Here is a 24134-nt window from a genome sequence, read left to right as displayed (position 1 = left end):
ATGAACTGTGAATGATGATCTCCTTGTCTTGTAGCCGCGCAAATTGGCCACTTTTCGACATCATGTCACTTTCAGTGAGAGAAGGTGAGAGGGTATTGATAGGAGATGAAATACGATATTGATTGCATCGTTTTGAACTTCGAGTTTTGCGTTAAGCTTTCACAGGCCTACGATTGAGTACAGTACCCCCACAGGTTCTGCGCGTCGAATAGCAATTTGCCAGAAACATTCTCTATCGATATCAAGGGGGTGTTAGTTCGAGCTAAGATGCATCGAACTGTGAGAGCGAGCCCCTGTTCAAAGTGCGATGGAGGCCTTGGGAGTCTGTTACGAGATGATTGTTTTCTTCCGTCACGAAAATGCACCTGGCACTTGGACGTAGCAAGCATCATCGTTTTCGCAGCAGCTGAAAGAGTACACAGTGCTAGAGTTGCGGAAAAGCCTTCATTCGTCAAATCTTGACCGACATATGCAGTCATGGTGGGGGTTATTTGGCACCTTCAGCAGCGTCGTAGAGCCTTGCTCACGAAGCTCGGTGCCTGGATCGAGGACCTGCTGCGGCAGCTGCCATGTATTGATGGTGGAGGTATAGATCAGATCTGGCGGCAATGCATACGTGCCAAACCCAGTTTTGAGGGCGCGTAAGAAACAGAATAATAATTATTTGTCTTCCTGGCGTGCTTTACTGCAAGCTTTTTGTGGTCAGTTCTTGGCTTTTGGATGCAGCACCGCATTGGAGAAGATTGGTCTGCTTATTCTCTGGTTCCATAGTATTTTGCTTTGGTAGCTCCTTCATTGATATTGGTTACGTACACCATATTGAATTACCTGTCAATCTGTGTACAGGAGCACGAACGAACAACCTATGTCCCGGCTGATTGGCTAGCGTCCCAACTCCTACATGGGCCGATACATGGCGGCCAATGACATACGGCGAGAACAGTATCAGCTGGGTCACGTAGTCCATTTTCCCGGGGGCGAATGATGCCACGATTGTCGTCCCAAGATCTCGAAAGCATCTCTCCACGGTCCACCGTAATCGTTTCGATGATGAAGTACCCAATATCAAAGTTACCGAATCGGCTCGAGGTACAAGCCAAGACACGCACCTTTATTTCGTAGATAGGCTAAAGCCGCAAAGGCGGGGTATGGGACCAGAGTGGCAGTTCTCTCACAGCCATGCGCATGTTGGGGGCCTCGCATTTCAGCTTCTCATCAGGTTGATTTGGCGGACGACGAACGGGTCATCATGTGGCCCCCCTTGGCCCGGCGATTGGCCGAGAAGGCACCACCATTCTGCCTAGAAGGGCCCTCGGTGTCATTTACAGGCATTCACGTTCGGCAATATGCAAACTGATATTCCTAGATTCTATCTCTAGCTCTTACCTAAAAAGGTTATTTGTGCCGTATTTGGTTAACTAACGTTAGTCTATGACTCAGATTCGCACTGTGCTTGTTAGCTGGGTTAGCTGTATCCTGACCCACATAAATACTGACGTTGCCACCAGCAACCGTAGGAGAACGAGCATGCATCAAGGACAAACACTCTGCATTAAAACAACCTGCAATCATGAGCCTTTGAACTTGGATGCCCATTTTCAATATCCATCTCAGCCATGCACGGCAACCTCGACGGACGAAATTGCTAACAAAGAAGGACCCCACCCCGCCATCTGAGATGGACAGCTTCGTCGTCGAGGCTTGGATCAACGACGTCACCATGGCTAATGCACAACCCGACACGCCGAGTCCCTCGAAACGCGCACGAAGGAGCCACCATGCCGACGACGAAATCGCCTTCTTTGACCTCGATAAGACGCCTGTGCGCCCACCACAGATGAGCGCTGCGGCGGGGAGCTCCACGAGGTCGGCGTCTTCATTCCCGAGCGCGCTTGCCAGCAGGCCAGCCTTTTCTGCGCAGCCCTCAGGCGAGACGTCGCACTCGGATGCGGCTCCACGCTCCCGAAGCACCTCACCCACCAAGCGCTTCCAGAAGACAGAGAGCTTGCTCGGCCTCGCGGTACCCATCCAGTTTATCAAGAAGCAGACGCTTGTGGCCGCTGTGCCCGATGACGTCCGACCACTTCTCGAGGCGCTGTCCGCTGTCGAGGCTGGAGAGGCGCTGCTGCCGGCGGCCCTGCGGTCGCACCCCGACTTTCAAAACGACCCGCGGATCCGGCGACACACATGGTCCGACGAGACACAACCGGCGAGCGCCGCCGCCGCCGAATACGCCGCGGCGCTGCACAACCACGAGCAGCTTCGCCGCATCGTCGGCAAGTCGATTGCCTCGGCCAACAAGCACCGGTCCGAAGCCGGCTGGAACAATCTCGTCCACACGCCCCTCCTCGAGCACGCCACTCTGCACATGCCTCACCTCGAGGTCGAGCCCATCACCTCGGCGCAAATCATGCCCGCCTTCCGCCCGCTGCTGATCTCGGGCGAGCAGGTTCCGCTACCGTCATCGGAAACTAGCGCCGCTGGCAGCAGCGTATCGGGGCGCAGCGGACTTGCCACGTCAATACGCCGTGGCGCCGCCATGACGACATCGGTCCATAAGATGGTCGATTACGCGCTGGTACTCCGCCCCTCGGACGCCCTACAGGCGCTGATTGACCGCTTCCTCGAGGGCGAGCCTTGGGAGAAGCAGTCGATCAACCAGACGCGCTACGAGCCGCTGCGCGCGCAGCCTGCGCCCGTCTTCATCGAAACTAAAACCACGTCAGGCACACAGGACAGCGCCAATGTGCAGCTGGGTATCTGGGTCGCGGCCTGGCACAAGCGCATACGCACCGTGGCGTCGCAGGCCGGAACCGAGGAGAGGCTGTTGACGCTGCCGGTGGTTCAGGTTATCGGCGGCGTGTGGTCGGTGCTCTATGTAGTGGACGACGGCACGCATATAGTAAGTTTTTCTTTCCCTTCGCTCCGCTCGAGCGTAGCCGTAAATGTGCAATCACGCTTCGCTTCTCGCTACACCCGGCTTGCCATGTGCGGATTGTGCAGACTGACTAATCTACTCTTAGCGCGTGCTTGATGATGACTGCCGCATCGGCAACACGAACAACATTTTGGGCATTTACCAGCTGCAGGCATCTATCGCGGCGCTGGGTCGCTGGGTCGAAGATACGTTCACTCCGTGGGTCACGGATCTGCTGACACGCGCCGTGGAGAACCGCGCGTGAGTTACCGGTTGCTGTAAAGTTGGGCAGGTTGGGCAGGTTGGGCAGCTTGACCAATAGCTTAACATCCAGTAGGTTAGCCCGCTCGCCCTTGTTATAATAATACCCCTTAGCATGCGTGTACTTCGGGCTCGCCTTTGGAACGCCAAAGTTGGGCTCACTATATTTCTCGAGATTTAATGCTGTTTTGTTCGGTCCACACGTACGCTTCCAGTCTTGTTTAGTTGCAGATAACAGACTCGCCACGATTAGATGGACTAAGCTGCCAGTCGTGTCCTCGGACGATGATGCTAGAGTAAAAATCAATTCACGAGTTGCCATCATTCTGCCGCAACAAGTTCCGCTATTGGGCACATTGCCATCAAGCGTGGAGAAAGGCCTTTGTGCTATGTTCGCCTGGGCGCTTTGCATCCATAATGGAATAAGCCAGGTGCTTCCTCGTCGCGCCAGAATTATGCGGCCAATGAGTGATTCGGCAACAGTGAGTCTCGCCGCACTGGTGGATAATGAGACGACGCACTTGAGACAAACCAAAAGTTTATTACGCCCGGTGACTACGCAGCCAATAGGGCTCACTAGCTAAGCTACTTTATATGTCCAAAATGACGTCTCTGCCTCCTGCGGAGCAGCTATTGGTCAGGAGCGACTGTGTTGATTGAGGAAAAAGCTACCCTCTGGTGTGCCCGACTCCCACGGATCCCTGAGGGATGCCTCCTGCGCAAGGCTGAAAACATGTACTAACTAACCCCTCTTGCGGGCCTCTGGCCACACAACTGTCTTTTGCCGTCGCCCCCCGCCTGACACCACACCTGAGGTGGCAGCGCTAGTTCCCCTTTTCCTTCTCTTTGCCCTTAGAGGACTTTGATGACTTCTCTCTGTGGGTTGAAGAAGCCTTGTCCTTGCCCTTAGAAGACTTCTCATCCTTCGATTTCTTGTCCTTATGGGCTGAAGCTTTCTCCTTGCCCTTGGAAGATTCCTCATCTTTGGATGGCTTATCTTTGTGTGCTGACGACTTGGAGGATGATTCGCCTGCTTTATTCCGGCGCAACTCGCAGGTTCCGTTATCCAAATAACGAAAATAGTTCTGATGTTCCTCACTCCAAGTCCACCCTTCTTTGAAGGTCAAGAGCATAGTCGACTACTGGAGTCACTGTGGCTGCAAAAAACTGCCGGGCCGTCCTTCCTGGGTAACAGTTTAGCTTCAGATTGGATACTAGCATAGGCTTATAGTTGCCCTCTTAAAATTCTCCACCAAAGCGTAATAAACTAAAATGAATAAATAACATGCGAGTTACTAATATGAAATATCAAGGCTCTTTTGCTCGTGGGTCTTAAGGCTGAATAATTGTTCATCTGGTTTTTTCATAGATGCTCAGGATGAGACACCGAGGCAATACAAAAAATGCAATCAAAACATCGCTGGAAAACTCACGCCTTTGTTTTTCATTTTTGACAGGCTGTCAAATTCTGTTTGGAGTTCCTTCCGGTGCTTGTCGAGACATTCCTGCACCAGGGGCGCCAGATCTGGAAAATCTGTGCTGATCGTGACTGCAATCTTTTCCAGTGATGTATGTCTGTTTTCCAAATGCAACAAGGTTGTGTTTCTGTAGAGAGGGCATTTTCCTTCTTCACCGCTGGTGGTGAAATGGCCGTATGCGTTATCATCCGTCGCACCTCCAAGACTTTGGTGGCAAATATAGCTGCGAAATCATGTCAGGAATTTCTATTCCTTCTTTTCAAGAGAAAGATTCCATACCATTGTTTCTTTTTGCACTTGCCGCAAACAATTTTGTTGCAGGCTTCCCCGAGAATGAATTCGATATTACATTCGCTTTACTAAAGTTAGCCATGAACAACGAATTGATGAAACGAGCCACTTACTTGCACTTGCGTATGACAGCCATCGAGAGACCTTCGCAAAACAAGTCAAAGACTTTTTCTTTGGATTCTGAAAGAGACATGACTGTAGTCTCCTTGCATTCATGTCCAGGCTGCGCTTGACGTGAGCAGCGTCTGCAAGTCGCTGAGCCGCAGTCGGGGTTTCGACAGAAGAATATAGGTTCTTCTTCAAAATCAGGGTACTGCTCTGGCCAGTCGCATAAAGGACATCTGGCATCATCTTCGGTCACCAGCTCGACAGCGCGTCGACTTTCGTCGCGGGAAATTTGTTCGAAAAGTAACCTCATACGAGGGTCCTCAAATTGCGACTCCAGAAACTGGAACTGGCTAGCAAGAAAAGGAGCAGAACATTCTTCCCAGCTTATCTGGCATCGAATCGTGGTTTCGCCGCTGTCGAATGTACTCTGAGCCAGGTTTTGTAGACACTCCAAGCAGTAGAAGTGTTCTTTCGACCCCCGACAACGTTGCCCCTCCACTCCCGGACTGTTATCGGAGCAGATTTCACTGGATCCATCAGTAAAAGTTATAAGAAATCATGTAATCGCGATCACTTACCATGATGGGTGCTTGGAGCTGGTTCTGCACCGTCCAACCCGGCCATCAACCTTGTTAACATGTGTGCTTTTTGACAGGCATGTTTTCGCCGCCAGCTGGCACTCTTCGTTTGCAGATTTTCGTGCTTTTGGTTTGAAACACTGAACTCTGTAGTTTTCCGAGAATGTGCGGTAAGTAGGCGCCATTCTCTCGTCTGGTTCTTCCATTTTGCCAAGCTGTCTCGTACTGGCGTCCTGTTGGCGAATCGTACGGTTTGTCCTGTTTGTTTCGACCGTGGCTGGGTTCATCTCACGTACCGCCTTTCTTTCTTTTAAGTCCTCATATTCCGCTTTGCAGATTGCCAGGAGTTGTCTTCCCGGCTTCAATAACTTCTCTTCGTCCTTGCCGCTCATCCATTCCGCCGCGATGGTCTTCAAATCATCCATACCCCAAACGCGACGAGACGCTACTTCAGTAAGGTGTGATAAATTGAAGTCGCTGTCGTCGTAAGAGATGAAAACTTTTGCCTTTTTCGTCTGCTCATGAACCCTTTGGGCTATCAACATCTCTGGTGTGGTGCGCGCTTTAGGATTGTACTCGAAAAGGCCTACACCAAGGCAATGAAGAGCCCATGCCAGTTGCATATATGAGTCTCCAGGCTCGTTTCCAGGCTTGATCTGTAAAATAGTACAGAAGACCTCTTCAACGTACGATTGTGTAGTTGGGTTCAGCTTGTCGAACCCATTGACTGGATCGACGCCACGTCTGTTGTCGGAGCGATAAAGCATTTCTTCTTGGATGTGAGAAACTGAATTAGGTCAGTGATCGTACGGGTGAGAGGAAATCGGCACAGATTTGACATATAAATAGTCAATGAGTATCATGTGTCTCGTGACATTACCTTCGGAGCCGAGGCTACGTGGCAAGACAAATGCTGTCTGATTGCGGCCTACAAAGTTGCTGCCGTCGCAAAAGCCATCAAACAAAATGGAAACGAACAGGCAGGTCTGATGATGGCAGACTTTTAATTCAAAAATAACCAAAAATTTTGCAGCCGACACAGCCTCATTCATCAACAACATCAAGACGCCAGGTGAACACTAGAGTGTCGCGGGGCGATACTCAGGGCGACAGACAAACGCGCCAATTTGTGGCCGCTGCGCCGAAGCATGTAGTAGACATGCCAAGTGCATCGCAAAACAACTTCGGCCGACGCGTCACTCCTGACTGCGCACCGCGAATGGCACGCTGCACATGGTCGACCAAGACCGATCGAGCCTGCCAGTGTAAGCTTCCAAACCAAAAGCTCGCAAGTGCCGATTGGCCTTCGCGTGTTGACCTAGCGACAAACTCGACAAGCATTTTTTTGGTCATGGTATACTCATGGTACTTGTGAGGATCTCACGTCAAGGAGGTGCTTAAGAATGATTCTTAAATGATGAAGGAAATGACGAGTGACTAGGTCTATACTAGATTCTAGATACAAGACGTAGCGCAAGGAAGCAAGAAAAAGAGAAAGCGTGGCTTCCAGATGCGCGAAAGGAACAAGGGTATCACGTGGTCACGTGATACCGCGGCAGCTTCAACATGGGATCGTGACAGTACTCGTCAACAACCCTGGGAGAAGCCAACCGGTCAGGTCTAACGAACCGGAAGTCGGCTCGGCATTAGCGCATCAGTATCTACTCAAGTGGGGGAGGAGGAAATGCTTGGTTTCGCACAGTGCTTCACAAAAATGTACATAATGCTTTTTAGGTATAAACCAATGCATATTGCATTGCTGCCTATGGTCGCTCGGGAACACAGCTGTGATTCTCTATAAATATATGGTGCATACTATTCTGAAGATTTCATCTTCTTTCCATTATGAACGAATTCTTCTTTACGGGCATTAGACCGCGGCCCTTATCCTGCATGTCGGCGTTTGCTGGCTAGACAGTATGTAATGCCGGGTAGACCCATTTCTGACCTTGGTATTCGGATCTTTTCTTCGCTAGGTGACTGTACCGGTGCGTACCGGTACTACATTACCTTCGGAAAGATGTTGCTACTATGCTTCTGCCAACATCTTGACCAGTGGGCGTGTTGTTGCTAGAGCCGCATCCTCCTATTGTCCATCGGTTTTCCGGTATGTTGGTGGTGTCAAGCTTTCTTAGCGATCATCCTGACAACATCTGTCAACTTCTGATTTTACGATCATGTTCTCAGCCATATCGAGGGGTGCCTTCGTAGTTGGCGTCACTGGCGCCTTTCGCTCATCCGCTTGATGACATCGTCCACTTTCGTTTCTTTTTCGATGTAGCAGAGGAATGTCGTTAGTGTTGTGCCTTGTTCGTCAAGTTCTGTCCGTCAATTCTGCTCGTCAATTCTGCCCGTCAAGTTTTGTCCGTCCACCTTCTCTCGACCTATTGTCTCTTTTGAGGACAGCAGTTTTCGGGCAGCCTCAACCTTGGATAGCAGCAGAGCTTCGTTAGATTTACCTCGTCAAGTTCTAACCGTCCGTCTTCCCCTCGACCCATTGTCTTTTTTTAGCGCAACGATTTTCCACCAGCCTCAACCGTCGTTAGCGGCTTTCGTCTAGTTGGTGCTTTTGGGCGCAATCGGTTTGCTGATGCGTTCTTTCTAGCTACTCCCTCTCTTCTGGATCCCTTCCGTTTCTGGAACCCTGCCTGATACTTTCCACTTCTACTCTCATACTCTGCTACTCAGACCATGCATGACTTCTGGTTGATTCCTGCTTCCGGATCTTCTACTTTCGTCGCTCTTCCATTTCTGATTTCTTCGTTATGATGTAGACTTGTTCTTTCACTGCCTAGCAGGTGAGCCTCGTCTCCACGGTCCGGAATCCAGAGAGCGGTCTGTTGCCAGGTAATGAGCAAACTGAACGATGCTACAAGTACACTTCACTTTGTTTATTACGCCCGGTGACTATGCAGTCAATAGGGCTCACTAGCTATGTTACTTGTACAAGTCCAAAAGTAGCGCTTCTGCCTCCTGAAAGCCCATAAACGTTCATCCTCCCATTTCTGCTCTTATCCGCGTTTTTCCCTGGTAGCACAAATTCTCGTGCGGTGCTTGTTTAACTGGCTGGCTTGAAGGCGGCTATTCCCCAAGTGTTCAGGCGTCCTATCTACAGCGGCTGAAGCGGCGCCTGTTATCAGCGACACGAGTGTTGTATGTGTTGTACCCACGGAAAGTAGCCAGAGTAGTGTTGATCCTAGTCGTTGTTCAACCGGCCTGTGGCCATCACAAATCGCACCGTCGCCTGGACTGCTTTCATGTTTGGTTTCCATTTTGCTCCGTCGGATAGAGACTTTCCGCCGAGGTAGAAGGAAATGTTGCCTCTTTGCGTCTCGGTACATTCTGTCATTTCCTTCCGATGGGTTTCCCAGCTCGGGGCTACAAGTACAGTTCAGTTCAGTTCAGTTTGTTTATTACGCCCGGTGGTCATGCAACCAATAGGGCTCACTAGCTTAGTTACTTATACACGTCCAAAATTAGCGCCTCTGCCTCCTGCAAGCCCATAAACGTTCGTTATCCCATTTCTGCTCTTTCCCATGTATCTCCTTGGGTAGCACAAATTCTCGTGCGGTGCTTGTATTGACCAGCTGGCTTGGAGGCTATTCTCCAAGTGTTCAGCGTCCTATCTACAGCGGCCGAAGCGTCGCTAGTCATCAGCGACACGAGTGTTGTGTGTTGTGTTGTAAGCGGAGCAACGGTGTGATGGTCTTCCTAGTCGTTGTTCAATCGTCCTGTGGCCAAAGCAAATCGTACCGTCGCCTGGACTGCCTTCATATTCGGTTTCCACTTCGGTCCATCCGAGGAAGTTTTACCTCCGAGAAAGAATGAAATGTTGCCTCTCTGAGTTTCGGTGCATTCAGTCATCTCCTTCCGATGTATTTCCCACTGTGGGCAGCGGAACAGAAAGTGTCGAATGGTTTCGCGCTCAAGCCCGCATCCACATTGACTTGACGGTACAGCTCGTATCTGGTGGAGGTACACATTCAGCCTAATCATGTTGGTCCTGAGCTGAGCCAGCACCGTTCGCTCATTCCATGGAAGTGTCTCGTACAGCTTTCGCGTGTGGTCGCCGGGGAGGGCAGTATCAATACTCTTTGAGTGTTTGCCTACTGCCTCCGGAAGGCATCTCTTTGCTTGAAGTTTCCTTTTCTCAATGTTGAACGTCGTGGAAAGCATCCTTGGAAATTGTCTTTCAGGTATAGCACCATCTCGTGTGGCTTGCTTCGCCTTCTTCTTCGCTGTACTAAGGAGGCCAACTTCGCTTCCCGATGGCAACCAGATGATTGACGTGGAGACATCTCTGCGCCGAAGTTCCTCTGTCGAGTCGTATATGCAACGAATAAATTCTTGTCCTGACTGTTGTTGTGGTTTCGCGATCGATTGCACTGCGGCCTTGTTTGTCGTAAGGACTGCCAGGCGCTTGTGTCCATTCGGGATGTGCCTCAGCACGTATGCTATTGCGGCCAGTGTCGCAGAGTACGGACTCTGCTCTGATCTCACTCCAAGGGTGAACGAGAATGACTCACGCCCACCTTCTCCTTCTGTAACACCTGTACACTGAAGAACCCCACCTACACCAACAACCCCATTGCGGGCGGAGCATCCAACAGCCACCTGAAAGTCCCAGTTACGATCCAGGTTTTCTTGGGTCGTGTTCTCCGGTGTAATCATTATTCTTTTTCTCCATGGCTCTACCGCAAATGGCAAGATGGATTCCAATTCTTCCGCTGGAACATCTCTCAGACTCTGCGTGACTTGATACCAGGGTGACCGGAAGGACTGGTAGAGCTTTTTCATTCGCGACGTAACTCTGCGAAGTGGATTGGTCTCTGGTAGTGTGTGGATGTCGAGCCACATTTTGGTTACCCGTTTCCAGAATCGTTCCCTTGCAGGAACCAGATTGGCTTCAGCTTCTCCAACGGCTGTTGCGACCCTAAGGAAAGTCCCAACGATAGCCTGAGCACCCGCCTTTTGCACTCGATTGATCGGGCCCATAAGTTTGTCCTGATAGGCGTGCGCTACAAGTACAGAGAAGGGCGAAACAAGTGTCACACTTTTAGTTAACAAGAATAATAGTGGCAGCCATTTTAGCCTGTGACGTAGCGCCGCCTGATATCCACCAGGTACCCGAAACTTTTTCGTGGGGTAAATGTGCGATTAAACTCAGCCGTTAGTTTGCCATATGTGCACCAGTTGTTGCTCTATTACGACAAAATTACCTTTCGGCGATGGAGTAGAAATCCCCTTCCTATCCTGAGCTTTTTTCTGCCTAGAAATACGGCATTCAATCAGTTTCTGCCCATGTAGTCTCATTCTTGCCTGAGGGAAAAAAATGGTACAGGGTACCAGATAACTCTAGCGGCCAGATCGAGATCCACCATTTCGTTAAAAGTTAACTAGCAAAAGAGTGACACTTGAAACGCCTTTCTCTGTAACGTAGCTTCATATCGGAGTAGGTATTATACATATGCGCGTTGTGTCATATATACTGTAGTCAAAAGCGCATTAGAAGTTGACTAAGTCTATGTTAGATTTCTAAGGTCGGATAGTTCCGCACTTGTGGCATCATCTGGCAGCAATGCCACGTCCGGGAGAATCCGCTTCGCAGGCTAGAAATGGCGAGTCGCAGCAGCTAGCCCTCCAGGTCGCTGGAGCTAGGCTAAGTCTAGTTTCATGCTTCTTAGCCGGCGAGAGATGGCAAGATCTTTTCCTAAGCAGGGTTCTAGCTATTTCTTGATGATGACGTAGCTGAATAAAAGTAGCATGAAATGGGATCGTTACCCTGCAATAGCTAATCCTATGTTTCAGTCCTGAAGCTGATATTGGCTTTCGCACCGCTTTCGGTCAAAACACCAGCCCTACCCAGAAGCTTATAAACCGTGGCGATGGCCAACTAGTGTCAAAGTTGATTCCCCAGCACAAGCCATGACAAGCGATAGTAAATGCAAAGTATTGAGAAACATTGATGCAATCAAATCCAGCATCTTTGCAAGCTATGAATGGGCCGACGAAATACATCGCCTTGGATTTGAGTTAGTTTTCTACGGAATCGATCTTGTCAGCCTGACCGACGGCCTGGAAGACCGCTTGTCGGGCCGCTGTACAGAGACAGCATACATTGCGTTGGACCTGTTACACGGAGGGCCCAATGCTACAATCCTGGACCCAAACCGATATAGCGACGGTTACCCACATTTGCGATTGCTATTGAGATGCTTGAAACCCTGGAAGTGGAGCAAGGAAGGCCGACATGCTTTGCATTTAACGAGTTGTAACATTGAACTGAACATTGGCATCTATTGCCCCAACCCACTTTATCTCGTTGGAACTCATCGGTTGGCCGGAACATACCATAAACCGCAGGCTGAGAGTGCCGTGAGCTACGAGAATAATGACTCCGAAGTTTCGTTTCACTGCTTCACCAGCCAGGAATTTGACAGCGGGGAGAGTTCCCGGGACGGCCAGATTTTGTTCATGGGTACTATCGACCAACGCAAATTCATTCGCTTATTTCACGTCACAGACAAGCAATGCATTTGCGACCTAGAAAAATTACTTGGCAAAACCGAACCGTCTGATGACACAACCGCGCAAGATTTTCGAACCGTCAGGTCTGCGTATTCTGAGACGGTGTTTAGTAATCATGACGTTGTCGACGGTGCACAGCGCGCCGAGAAAAGCACTACGAAGACTCAGCCCGGCTCGCAATCTACACCAAACAAAGCCCAAATTCCTGAACTGCCTGACGCAGCTCACGCAATTGCAGCGCAGGATCCCTTCTCTATGCACTTCAGCACTCTTCATCCTGGGCATGCAGCTACCTGGGCTGCTGTGATTCAAAGCGAAGTGGATAGAGAAACCCTGCGTACGCTCACGGACCAGGGTAGAGAGATCAGAAAGCCGGCGACGCCAGACGAGCAACTCGTGGAGACGAAGCAGCGTGAAAAGGACGTCTTTCTTGCTGGCCTCGGGGTCCGTTCTCTTTACTTTGCAGATGGTAAAGAACCAGGCCAGCCAAACTGCGTCATCCTATCTTGGACATCTAATGTAGCTTTGCAGATAAACTACAACAAGTTCAACAAAGCGGGTATCTACACGGAGCTACTCCCATGCATTCGACTGCAGTGGCATCCACCGTTGCGTGAGTCGCCCATAATTGTCGAGGACATTGGCGATTATGTACAGGACAACGGCGGGAGGCTCACAATACCAATTCTGTACCTGAGAGATGCAAAGTGTCTGCCACAGGATGCGGTAGTCGAATATTCCTACCATGATGACAATCACTTCCTCGCGAGTAAACACCGTTATTCATTCACAGTCAAGGGTGTAGCCATCACCTTGGTAGAACTTGACGAACAAAAGGAACCGTGGCATTCACGCGGCAAGCGCTTGCCAGCCATAAATGACGGCAGTGACTGACGGCAGTGACTGAGGAGAGTGGAAAAAAGCCACTTATCCGACTTGCGGCTGAAAGAGCTCGGCGCTAATACGGTCGACCTCAACGAGTAACAAAGAAGCATAACCTGTGCTGACAAAGATGAAGGTCAGAAATTGCCTCCTATATAGTCATGGGCAAATTGGGAAATTGAGAAACTGCCACGTACAGCATCAGGCGCGATGATGCTTTCATCCGTCCGTATGCGCTGTGCACGGGAGCGTGGGAAGTGGTTGGGCAATTGGGACTTTTTTGTAGATTGGGTAGCAACAAAACTCTAACTATGAACCGACCAAATTGTTTAAAGTGAATGCTTAGACTATAAGAAAAAATTCAACTCTGATTACAGGCTAGGTAGATATAATATTAATAAGAGTAGGTGAGTGTTTGTTTTATTTAGAAAGTGTACTGCCTAGTCAGCGTACCCCAAGTTTTCACTTGAGTAAAGGCCAGGCGTGTCAAACCCTCTCTAAACCTATGACGGTCATCATTTACGCCTTTGACGAGTGCGAGACAGATCAGTACATCACATATATCATTAAATTACTATGCAAAGTGATCCTCGCCAGGCAGGGCCCAAAACTCTTCGTCACCAGCAAATACGAACCTCCGATTCGTCTGGGCTTCAAAGACAGCCTCGGCAATTTGATAGAGCTTCTCCCTCACAAGAACCTGAGCCCGTGATTGAGCGAAATATCGCGATTTTTCTGGAATTTCAATCTGCGAAATTCGACGGCGGCACAATATCGCCACGAGTTGGCCGAGTCAGGCTATGCTCCAAACCCTTATTAAGAGTTCAACTTCACTATTCATCTTTGCAGCGATCACTTGCCGCTTTATTGAAGATGATTCTCCATCACGAAGCCTATCGAGACCTTAACCAGACATAATCGCCTGGTCTGAGTCAGATGGTCCAGGGACTGAAAGGTACCACGCGTTGCAATGCAATCACTGCGTTCAAAAAAGAGCGGGCTCGATAGTCACTCTCTTAACTCCTCTTGGCGTTATATCACTGGCAAAGCTTTCTGGTATTGCGAATAGGCTGCAGATGCTTCATTCGGTTCTCGACATCCCAACTGACAGTACAGCTCCCGTGAGAATATTTCGGGAATATCTCGTCAGTCCTATATACAGTACAGTACCCAGAGGATAAACATCAATCCTGGGTAGACGAGAAGGCTACCCACAACATGCTTGCGGAAAGTTCCTCATCACGACCTCGGCCTGCCAGTCTTCCCGTCTATCTTCTGTCTCCTTGCACTCGTTTTCCCATTCAGCCAATGACAAAAATGCCGCACTGCATTTGTCTGCAACCTGAAGTACTCTGCCGAAACGCAAGGATTCTCGCTCGGGTCTCATAGCATCAAAGTTGCTCGCGCTCACATTCTCAATCAACTGGACAATTGGGCAACGATTCATGGTCACTCGCGCTCTCACCATTACTCTTTATCTACTTCCATGGTGGTCAGGTAACCAGAAGTATTATAATAATGTGCAGAATTCCCGATATACATTATAGTGCAAAACTTGATCCAGCTCACTAAGGTAAGACCAACCAAGTTGCTCGTTTTCGATTGTCGCGAAGTCAGCACTGTGCCCTGGCGTCAAGCTGTCAGCCGGCTGAATCGAGTGTAGGTAGAGACATCGCTTAGCATAGAGCTTATCTTGCGGACACCACCTCCGCACCTCGAGCTGTGAGAGCGAGATCCTGCTGTAGCATGCGATGGACTAGACCTATCGCCTCACTCGGTACGCGTCGCAAAAAAAATCTCATGTGAATCCCTCGCTTCTCTTCTGGAAAAGTGCGGCATTGCGAGTGCACTAGATGCAATACCTTTAGAATTTTTGGATGGCGACGCAGAACGCGTAGCCTGTCGCTGTAGAACTCTGTTGATTGTAGTACGTCCAACAACTCTTGAAACGTCCCCGCCTGAATCTGCACGCCATGACACATAAAAAGAGTAGCCATATCTGTATCTCCGTTATCAATGTTCAGTAGTCGTCGCAGTAGGCCCTCCATCAATGCGCTGGCGTCCTTGAGCGACATTTCCGAACTTTCTTGAAGGCATGAGTCACGACAGCTTTCATAATGACGACTTATAACCGAAAAAAGCCGGCGAACAAAATTCATTTGGGAAGGTCTGGTGCCACTTCCTCTTTGTGTCGCTGCAAACAAGGTGAGTTTCACCATGTCCGAGAGAGGAAGTGCGCTGTTCCACCCCGGCACTGCAGCTGCAGCATCCAACAAAACCAATGCATCTGTGAACAATTGATCATGGCAGGCTTTCAATAGTGCGTCGTATACGTTAGCGCCGAGTTGCAGCAAATTCTGTACCATCGCACCTTTCCGACAAGAAAATGCGAGCATGATTGGCGTCGCCCCTGATTTTGTCTTGCGATTGACGTCCATATTCCTAATGCTGACGAGATAATCGACCAAACCTGATAGACCGTACTGTATGGAAGCGTGAAAAGCGTCTAGTCCTTCGATAGTAGAGACTTCCGACGCACCGTGCTGCAGCAGCATCAATGCCGTCTTCTCCTTGCCGGCGAAGACAGCACCCCAGAATGGCGATAGGGGCGCCTTCGGCAATCCTTCTATGGAGACCCCGCAGTTGATGAGAAAAGCAACAACATTATCAAGACCTTTTGAAGCGGCCAAGTAGATTGGCGAACACATCTGCAGACGGGACACTTGTCGTGGGGCTTCCATTCTTAGATACGGCTGGCAGCGCTCTAGGCTGGCACCAGCTGCGGCGGCAGCTTGTAATGTACCAATCACCACTTTCTGATCAACATAACTGGTGATAGCGTGAAAAATCGCGGCTGAACCATGATGTCGGCTATCGTTCCAGTATAAAATTCGGTTGCAAACGCCGTGGAGTGCATGGCAAGTCAGCGCAAGAGCAGCCTGCGACGTCACAGAACTTAGCCTGGTTATTTCGCAGATGATTTCCACGGGAAGCCGGAGAATCATTCTGTAATGTGCGTCAGGTCATCAAAAAGTAAGAGCAGACCGGCTCGACCCGGCTCAGCATAATCTGTACTTATATGAGACGCCGGTCGTTGTCGCCCGATAAATCAGGCTTGAACGTTAGGCCCTGTATTGGGAGGCTACTTCCGTTTATGGACAATTTACTGATAAAATTAGTGACAGCTGATAGTGGCGGAGCCGCAGCTAATTTGAGACGACTCAGGACGAGCGCAGTTGCGGCAACCCGCTGTCTTAAAATCTTTGCACACACATCCAAATCAATAATCTATTGAAAACGCGGGACTAATGTGCCACAATGTGCTATCAGGATCCTGAAAGGATGACCCAGAACGAACAGGTACAGTACAGTTTGGATTTTGCGCGTCTGATCTCGGCACGGACCTCATTTTGCTTTTGCCATCGCCTGCTGCAGCCCTGCGTTTCCGAGTTCCACACCCAAATGAGGTGCAAAGCTTTCTCTGCGTCTTCTTCGGCGACAAATGTGGGCTTCCTAACCATATAAAAACTTACTATCTATCATCTCTTCGCCAGTTTCTTTCCTCCACCTCCCTGTAGACGTTGGAGTTTTCATTGCGGTTGCAACCTGAAATAGCTTCGCCCAACATCTGTGTCGTATTTCGCAGCTCGAACGCATTATCCTCTCGTACGTTATGTTTATGCAACGGTACAGAGAAAGGCGTTTCAAGTGTCACTCTTTTGCTAGTTAACTTGTAACGAAATGGTGGATCTCGATCTGGCCGCTAGAGTTATCTGGTACCCTGTACCATTTTTTTTCCTGAGGCAAGAATGAGACTACATGGGCAGAAACTGATTGAATGCCGTATTTCTAGGCAGAAAAAAGCTCAGGATAGGAAGGGAATTTCTACTCCATCGCCGAAAGGTAATTTGGTCGTAACAGAGCAACAACTGGTGCATATATGGCAAACTAACGGCTGAGTTTAATCGCACATTTACCCCACGAAAAAGTTTCGGGTACCTGGTGGATATCAGGCGGCGCTACGTCACAGGCTAAAATGGCTGCCACTATTATTCTTGTTAACTAAAAGTGTGACATTTGTTTCGCCCTTCTCTGTACCTAGAAATTAGAACTGCTCTCCCAAAAAAAAAGGGCCATTGCAGCTGGTCCTGTTCCAGCCGAGCATGCGACTAGAGTCTGTGTGAGCGATGTACAAACAAGTAGGGAAAAACTGAGGGCAGCCGTTATCTTGGCGGCGTAGCGTTTTCCTAGCCATCCTGTTATCGAAAATTGACATCTGGTCTATTGTCTTCTTACTCAAATGCCGTGGATGTGACGACGTGGCTACAGATGAGAGCTGTAAATGGCAGTGATATGTGACCAGGGGAAGGGGTCCATGGACTGAGGCTGCTGGGCCATTTTGGCTGGGACTCGGGCTGCTATTGGGCTCACTTGGAAAATGTGAAAATAGCGGGATCAGATAGAATTATCGATGGGGTTTTCAATCATCTCTGGAACGCGAAACAGCAAAAAGCCTCCTTCCAACCACGCAGAGTCAGTCTACATTGTAGCGTCTTCGTTTATCAATTCGGTTATTGATTGGCACTGAGATGCGTAAAATGAAACACAGGCTGACGCAACGCAGGCTGACGCAACTCTTTCCAGTTTGATCAGTGGACTGGATTGCCTCTCAGCTGCACAATACTTTGTCCATTCTTTGCCGCCTGATTTTCATATCACGGACAGTTCTATCTGTGGCTCGTGCGACTACCACTTGCAAGTACGCCGGACTTAAAGACTGGGAGAAGTGACTGGACGAAAAATATGGGGAAAATTCAATAATAAGGATGTTGATATAGTCTCGGAAAGTGTGAGCTTTCTTATGTCTCTATCTCTTTCTATGATATATCTAAATATTCTAGTTTCACGATCAGAGAAAGAGCTCGTGCAGCTTTCGTGGCCACGCACCGGTCTTTGACACTGCCTGCCCACATTCAGAAAAGACCATGATATCGCTCCACAATCAGCCAAGCTGCCTGGGTGATAATGCTGCTGCATCACTGCGAGAACCTTCTGCAGCACCGGTTGAGGGTACGTCGCTGTGAATCATCACAGTAGCCTCCAGTGTCCTGATCTGTCTTGCTTGAGCACGAATGAACTCCATTTGCGCTACGAGGCCCAGGTCTGCCTCTTGAATCTGACGTTCTAGCAGTTGTTTCTGTTGGAGAAGAAGCAGGCGTTCTCTGTCTCCTTTTTCCGCTAGAGCACGCGCAGTAGTCTCCATTTCGTAATACACATAGTAAATGGCCATAAACCAGCCTGAAATAACCTTGTGAGGCTCTCCATCAATTGAATGTATACTGTCCATGCTTGAATGAGAGCCGGGTGAGGAAAACTTATCTTCTTACGATGAGGGCTTCGCATCAATTTATATTTTAATGAAGCCTTGCTGTCAAGTTCTGCAATGCAGAATCATCCGTTGCCTGCAGAAATCGCTCAGCTAGAAGCATGAATGTGGTTGCGTCAGGATTGGGTTCCACTGACTCAGGCACACAAGAGTAAAGATGAGTGCAGAAGTGCTCAGCCAGATGAAACCAAGGGTGATGGAAGGGGATTTGCCGAATTTGGATCGTCGCAGTCCATATACAGCAGAGAGACATGCTCGACCCTAAACCTCTCATTTGATGATCTTTTTTTCCTTCTGTCGGATTGAGTACAGAGAAGGGCGAAACAAATGTCACACTTTTAGTTAACATGAATAATAGTGGCAGCCATTTTAGCCTGTGACGTAGCGCCGCCTGATATCCACCAGGTACCCGAAACTTTTTCGTGGGGTAAATGTGTGATTAAACTCAGCCGTTAGTTTGCCATATATGCACCAGTTGTTGCTCTGTTACGATAAAATTACCTGTCGGCGATGGAGAAGAAATGCCCTTCCCATCCTGAGCTTTTTTCTGCCTAGAAATCTGGCATTTAATCAGTTTCTGCCCATGTAGTCTTATTCTTGCCTAAGGAAAAAAAATGGTACAGGGTACCAGATACCTCTAGCGGCCAGATCGAGATCCACCATTTCGTTAAAAGTTAACTAGCAAAAGAGTGACACTTGAAACGCCTTTCTCTGTACAGATTCAATCTAGCTGCAGAAATTATCCGCGATCTTCACAGATCGCCCTAGTTTCTCGGACCCCTGCTTCTTGGGATCCATACCGGTAGCACTTTTTGATTCCACATTGTAGCTTAGTCCACTACTGGCTTTTACTGTTGGACCAGTTTCGCCTAAGAGATGACCGGATCCTCGCCTTCAACTCGGAGTGACTAGTGATGAATCAGCGCAGACGAAGAATCGATATGGAGAGACACAAACGGGGCGTAAAACGCGGCTTCCCCCTCTTGGCTTTTAGGCGCACTGAACGATCTTCACCGGGACATCGGATACGGATTAGCGTAGACTGACTGTATTTGGACTTTCTTTTTGTGATCACACAAACCTGTGAGTTACCTTCCATAATATCTATGAGCCAGAACTAGCTACTTAAGTGTTCGCAGTAAGAAGTTTAATTCAAGTTCAAAAGGCACTCGTTTTCTGTTCCTGTCCCTAGAAAAAGCAGGCGTTTCTATGCTTGTGCTGCATCCCACATGACATCGTTCGAAGCTTCCGCGACCATTGGCTACTCACTTGTTCTTTTTGGAGTTGCGTTCATGGTCTTGTGCTACAATTTCAGATCTGTACTGATTGCTTTGCAAGGCGTTGTGCGCAAACCGCTACTAAAACATTTATCATATCCGCCTGTGGTTCACAGTCTACGTTTCAAACTGCAATGGAGCCGAGCCGAGTGCTTGGCTGAGCTGGCCTACCTAGGCTTCGGGATATTTTGTGTCTGTTTCAAAAGCTACACGCTCGAATCATCCAGCCGCCGAGCGGCGAACATGTGCATTGGCAACCTCGTGTTTCTATGCGTCACACCGCATCTTGACACCTTGACCAATACGCTGGGAATTCGGTGGCGCACAGTTCGCAGAGTTCATGGATCTTTCGGGATCATGGCAATTCTACTACTTGCGTTTCATATAGTCGCTTTTGCTTTCTCAAAGGCGTCATTCGCCATGAACGAGGCACAAAATAAATGGGCAGTCGTCGTAAGTCGTCGTCACCTTCCGGCAGAAGGTTGAAGAACTAATCAACCTTTCCCAGGCAGCGGCTTCCATGGGAGGCTCTGTAATTATTTGCATACCCGCCATTAAATTGAGGTGGTATGAAATGTTTCTACGTCTTCATCAAGGCCTTGCAATTGTTTCGGTGTACGGAATCTGGGTACATATCGCTCCACAGCGGTTGCTCCCCCGAATTCATTTGTACCTACTCATTGGGGTCGCTTCCTTTTCCATGCTGCTTCTGGGTGCCCTTATTATACGTCACAATGGCATGATCTGGCATAAGCTTCCTCGTGCTGACGTTATCCACGAACAAGGGGCTGTACTCATCAGAGTGGTTCTGTCTCGCCCGATCCACGTGAAGGCCGGCCAATATATTAGCCTTTGGCTGTTTGTACCAAATACAAGCTTATTCTCTATCATTCAGTGTCATCCATTTACAGTGGCGTCTTGGTCGGCCGACGCTGTTACTGCGTTGGACTTGCTGATCGAGCCACGTGCGGGACTTACCCAGCGTCTGCTACGGCGCAGCCGTGCAAGACAAGATCTCTGTACCGCCCTCTTCAGTGGGCCACATGGAAACAGCATATCAGTGGGAGACTACGAAGTAGTCCTGATGGTGGCTAGCGGGTATGCCATCGCTGCGCAGTTGCCATATCTCAAACAGCTTCTGCACGAGTATAACAGACGGAGCGCACGGGCTCGGCGAATCCACCTAGTTTGGGAATTGAAAACATTAGGTACGCCTAGCCCATCAGTGGTGCCAAAATAACTTACACAAGCAGATTTAGCCATCGCAATCGAGAGTTTGCTGAACAACGCGCTGGACGATGACACATTAGACAACGGCTATGTAAGCAACAATCGATGATGGGCTACCGGCTGTCGTCAATAGCAGCTGACAAGAGCAGATCCTTCAGATTTCTGTCTATGTAGAGCATGTGGAATTGGAGAAGCGGATCAGCCGTCGTGCTGAAGTCATCAAAGGGCTGCCTGATTGGCATTCTATCATTCAAAGTGAAGTCAAAGGCAAGCTGATCAAGCGAGTGCAGGAAGAATCATCTGTCTTGGGAAGCATGATAATTACAGGCAAGTCGAATGTCTACATTTCCACGGATATGTGTTGACAGATTTAGTCTCCGCTACGACCACAGTGCGGCAAGAACTGCGAGCGATTGTGCAAAGACATGTAGACAACCAAGTTGTCTTGATGGAGTTAGACTTCCAGCCAAAATAGTTTCTTCAAAGATCTTTTGACGAGTGTCAAGTGGGTAATTCCTCCCCGGCAGCAGCATTGCGCGATTAAATTTTCGTTCATTTGCTCGGCCACCCCAACGAGAAAGATACTAGAAAGGAAGATTGTACAGATAAATGCAAAAAGAGTGCTTGCGGCAACGATCCGCAAGCTGTCGATTGTGAAACTGGCTGGTACAGATACATAAGCATAGCAGCACATCATACAGCTTTACTGGCGCCGGAGTGCGCCATGAAGTCCATGTTTTTGATGAGTTCAGGAAGCTGATTGTATCATCGTAACGAATAGTAGGATGCCCGCATTACGATACACGAAAGCTCTGCAAAAGCGTGGCTCAAACACGGAGACACCCTTGTGAGGTTCTCCCCTCTCCCCTCGACGATGCGTCTTCACAACTTGCAAAACGCGGTTCGACATAGTACTAGCTAGAGTGATGTCAGAAGTATTTATCTCACCTGATATCCAGAGTTATACAACTAGGATTGCAGTAGCAACCGCGCAGTCCAAATATGCATTAACTTCAATGGGTAAGCTTGCTGGATCTTTCAGTATTTTCTTATAGTTTGGCGTCTTGTTCTCGACCTGGTGCTGGCTTTCTCATGATCCGGTTGCTCGTTCTTTCTCCGGCTATTCAGTAACTTGCTGCCCGATATTTTCTAGAATAACTGATTGATCGATTGCGGCTTGCCAGCTTCCTATTTCTAGCTCTCCAGTAGCTTTTTCTCCAGTCTAATTGCTTGTTGATTGGGCTTGCATTTATCTCTGTTCTGCTCATTTGTTCACTTTAGCCCACAGCATGTCGCCGTGTTTGTTGCCCTGTAAAGTTTATACCCAGCTACCCTATCCTAATGACTCCCAATCGCCCCATTACGAATGCTCCGACCCAGAGACGGCAATAGGGAAATTTCTCAGGTAGATCCTACAAGGTGTACGCGCGCATTGCTGACTTCTACTATTCGAAGATCAACAAGCGCACATAACACCGTGTAGGGTGTACGAGTCTGGCGTGCTCTGTACAGAAGCCAGCCCGAGTAGTTCGCGCTACTCGTAAAACATATACACTTTTCCTTTGTTTTGGGCGATACACGCCACCGACATCAGGGCTCCCGCTGGTCCCCGTACAAAGACCAGGCGACAACAGTTATTGGCGCAACGCACTCGTGGCTGCAACCGCGAGCGCATCACGCCAACATCATCGTGATCCCGCTGACGGGTATCGATTCAGACAGATACATGCCATTGGGCGCGACACTGCTACAGTTGGAGGATGATGGCAGGGAGAGTATTCCAGGGGCAACTAGTGAGAACATGGGCGCGCGCCGCCCTGTGGGGGCCTACTAAGCGGGTACGCCTGCACGTTTATCCGTAGAAGGCTCGATAGCACGTCTAAAAGCCTACTCTAGGGCGCTAACAGACGTAAATAATCAAATCAAATCAAAAACCATTACGAATGCTTGAAGGGATGATATGTTTATGAAACCGAGAAAAAAAGGATTGAGGAACAGAAAACAGAATTGGAAGCAGCACACTGCCAACGGTACACACTGAGTGAGAAGTCGCCGAAAAGAAACTTGGCAATCTACTGAAGAAATCTGCTCGCGAATTCGCACAAAATCACGCTGGTGATCTGACTTCAACCCGCTCTAAACCAGGTTTACATTACATTGCTCATTGCTACTCCTGGTTAAGTCAGAGCCCAGATTTTGCAATCGATTATTGTGAAGCTTTCAAGTGCTATTCATCCATCCACCAATATCGAAAACCCTGTACCCATCCGATGAAGTACCGCCGCGACCACCATGAGTATTATTTTTACCTAGACTGGTCAGAAACACTCGTACATTTCCATGGCCCATTCACTTACAGCTGTTCCATATCAACATGAACGTTTCTACACATAGAGAAATGCTCTCGTTCTTGCTTGCCAAATGCGGTATAACATCAATATCCTGGCCGGTTGGCTGCTGAGTTATCAGTAATGACAGCCTGCGGTCTCGGGAATCTCCAGACAAGTAACTATCGGACTCTGATGCACTGTATGCTTTGCTGCAGAAGTCTTGTACAGCAGAGTTGATAATCTTGTCATCCTTAAATATAGTACGATTGTGGTGACAGGTTTTGAAATGGGGCGTTGGGGTAGCGCCGACACTTGTGTGAGCACTTGTAGCGGTCGGTATACTAAGCGAAGATGTCTGGAATGTTCTTATCTGCTCGGTTCCAGAACAGGAAGCACAATCTCGCGCAATCGTTGGCGTTCGGGTACCATCTGTATCGCTTGTTTGCGGATGCAGAGCAGTAACGAATAGTTTGCCATCGGAAGTCTTGCGTGCCAGTGATGCGGGCAGACTGCTCCCGATCAATACTGTATAGGTCTTGTACGCCCAAATAGTGTTTATATCGGTCACCTCAGTGTTGTATCCCAAAAAGCTTGCCGCGATTCCTGAACCGAGGTTGCTGACCGTATCGCCAGGACTTGGTACCCAAAACGCGGTTTCGAAGGCAGTCACACTGAAAAGCCACAGCTGGCAAGTCCAACTAACCGTAAGTAACCCGGACAGGATCATTTTGGAGCAACATATACAAGCAATGAATCTGACCCCTTTCTTTTCTCCCGGAAACCTATTTATATTCGACGGTGTGAGCGCCATCCAGGTCAAGCAGCTACTGGATGTTGAAGAGTATAAGAAATGTTGTAGTGCAATTTG

The 24134-nt window shown here is 49.0% G+C and overlaps 3 protein-coding genes across 3 annotated transcripts; 1 reads left to right on the top strand and 2 right to left on the bottom strand.

The window, feature by feature from the left end:
• Nucleotides 1-1678: 1678 nt before the first annotated feature.
• Nucleotides 1679-3182, top strand: ISF_09546 (hypothetical protein; the record flags this gene model as incomplete). Its single annotated transcript, XM_018853147.1, has 2 exons — nucleotides 1679-2902; nucleotides 3024-3182. 2 exons carry the CDS (start codon nucleotides 1679-1681, stop codon nucleotides 3180-3182), a joined length of 1383 nt encoding a protein of 460 aa, XP_018699657.1.
• Nucleotides 3183-4002: 820 nt separating this feature from the next.
• Nucleotides 4003-4311, bottom strand: ISF_09545 (hypothetical protein; the record flags this gene model as incomplete). The annotated part of the gene is made up of 1 exon (XM_018853146.1): nucleotides 4003-4311. The coding sequence occupies one exon, from the start codon at nucleotides 4309-4311 to the stop codon at nucleotides 4003-4005; it is 309 nt and encodes a 102-aa protein (XP_018699656.1).
• Nucleotides 4312-4587: 276 nt separating this feature from the next.
• ISF_09544 (hypothetical protein) lies at nucleotides 4588-6400 on the bottom strand (the record flags this gene model as incomplete). The annotated part of the gene is made up of 4 exons (XM_018853145.1): nucleotides 4588-4879; nucleotides 5061-5582; nucleotides 5634-5866; nucleotides 5930-6400. 4 exons carry the CDS (start codon nucleotides 6398-6400, stop codon nucleotides 4588-4590), a joined length of 1518 nt encoding a protein of 505 aa, XP_018699655.1.
• Between the last annotated feature and the right edge of the window lie 17734 nt (nucleotides 6401-24134).

The sequence above is a fragment of the Cordyceps fumosorosea genome (assembly GCF_001636725.1).
Source record: "Cordyceps fumosorosea ARSEF 2679 chromosome Unknown scaffold_54, whole genome shotgun sequence".
NCBI classification, from domain to species: domain Eukaryota; kingdom Fungi; phylum Ascomycota; class Sordariomycetes; order Hypocreales; family Cordycipitaceae; genus Cordyceps; species Cordyceps fumosorosea.
The sequence above is the reverse complement of the archived record's forward strand: the minus strand, read 5'-3'. Positions and strand labels throughout refer to the sequence as shown.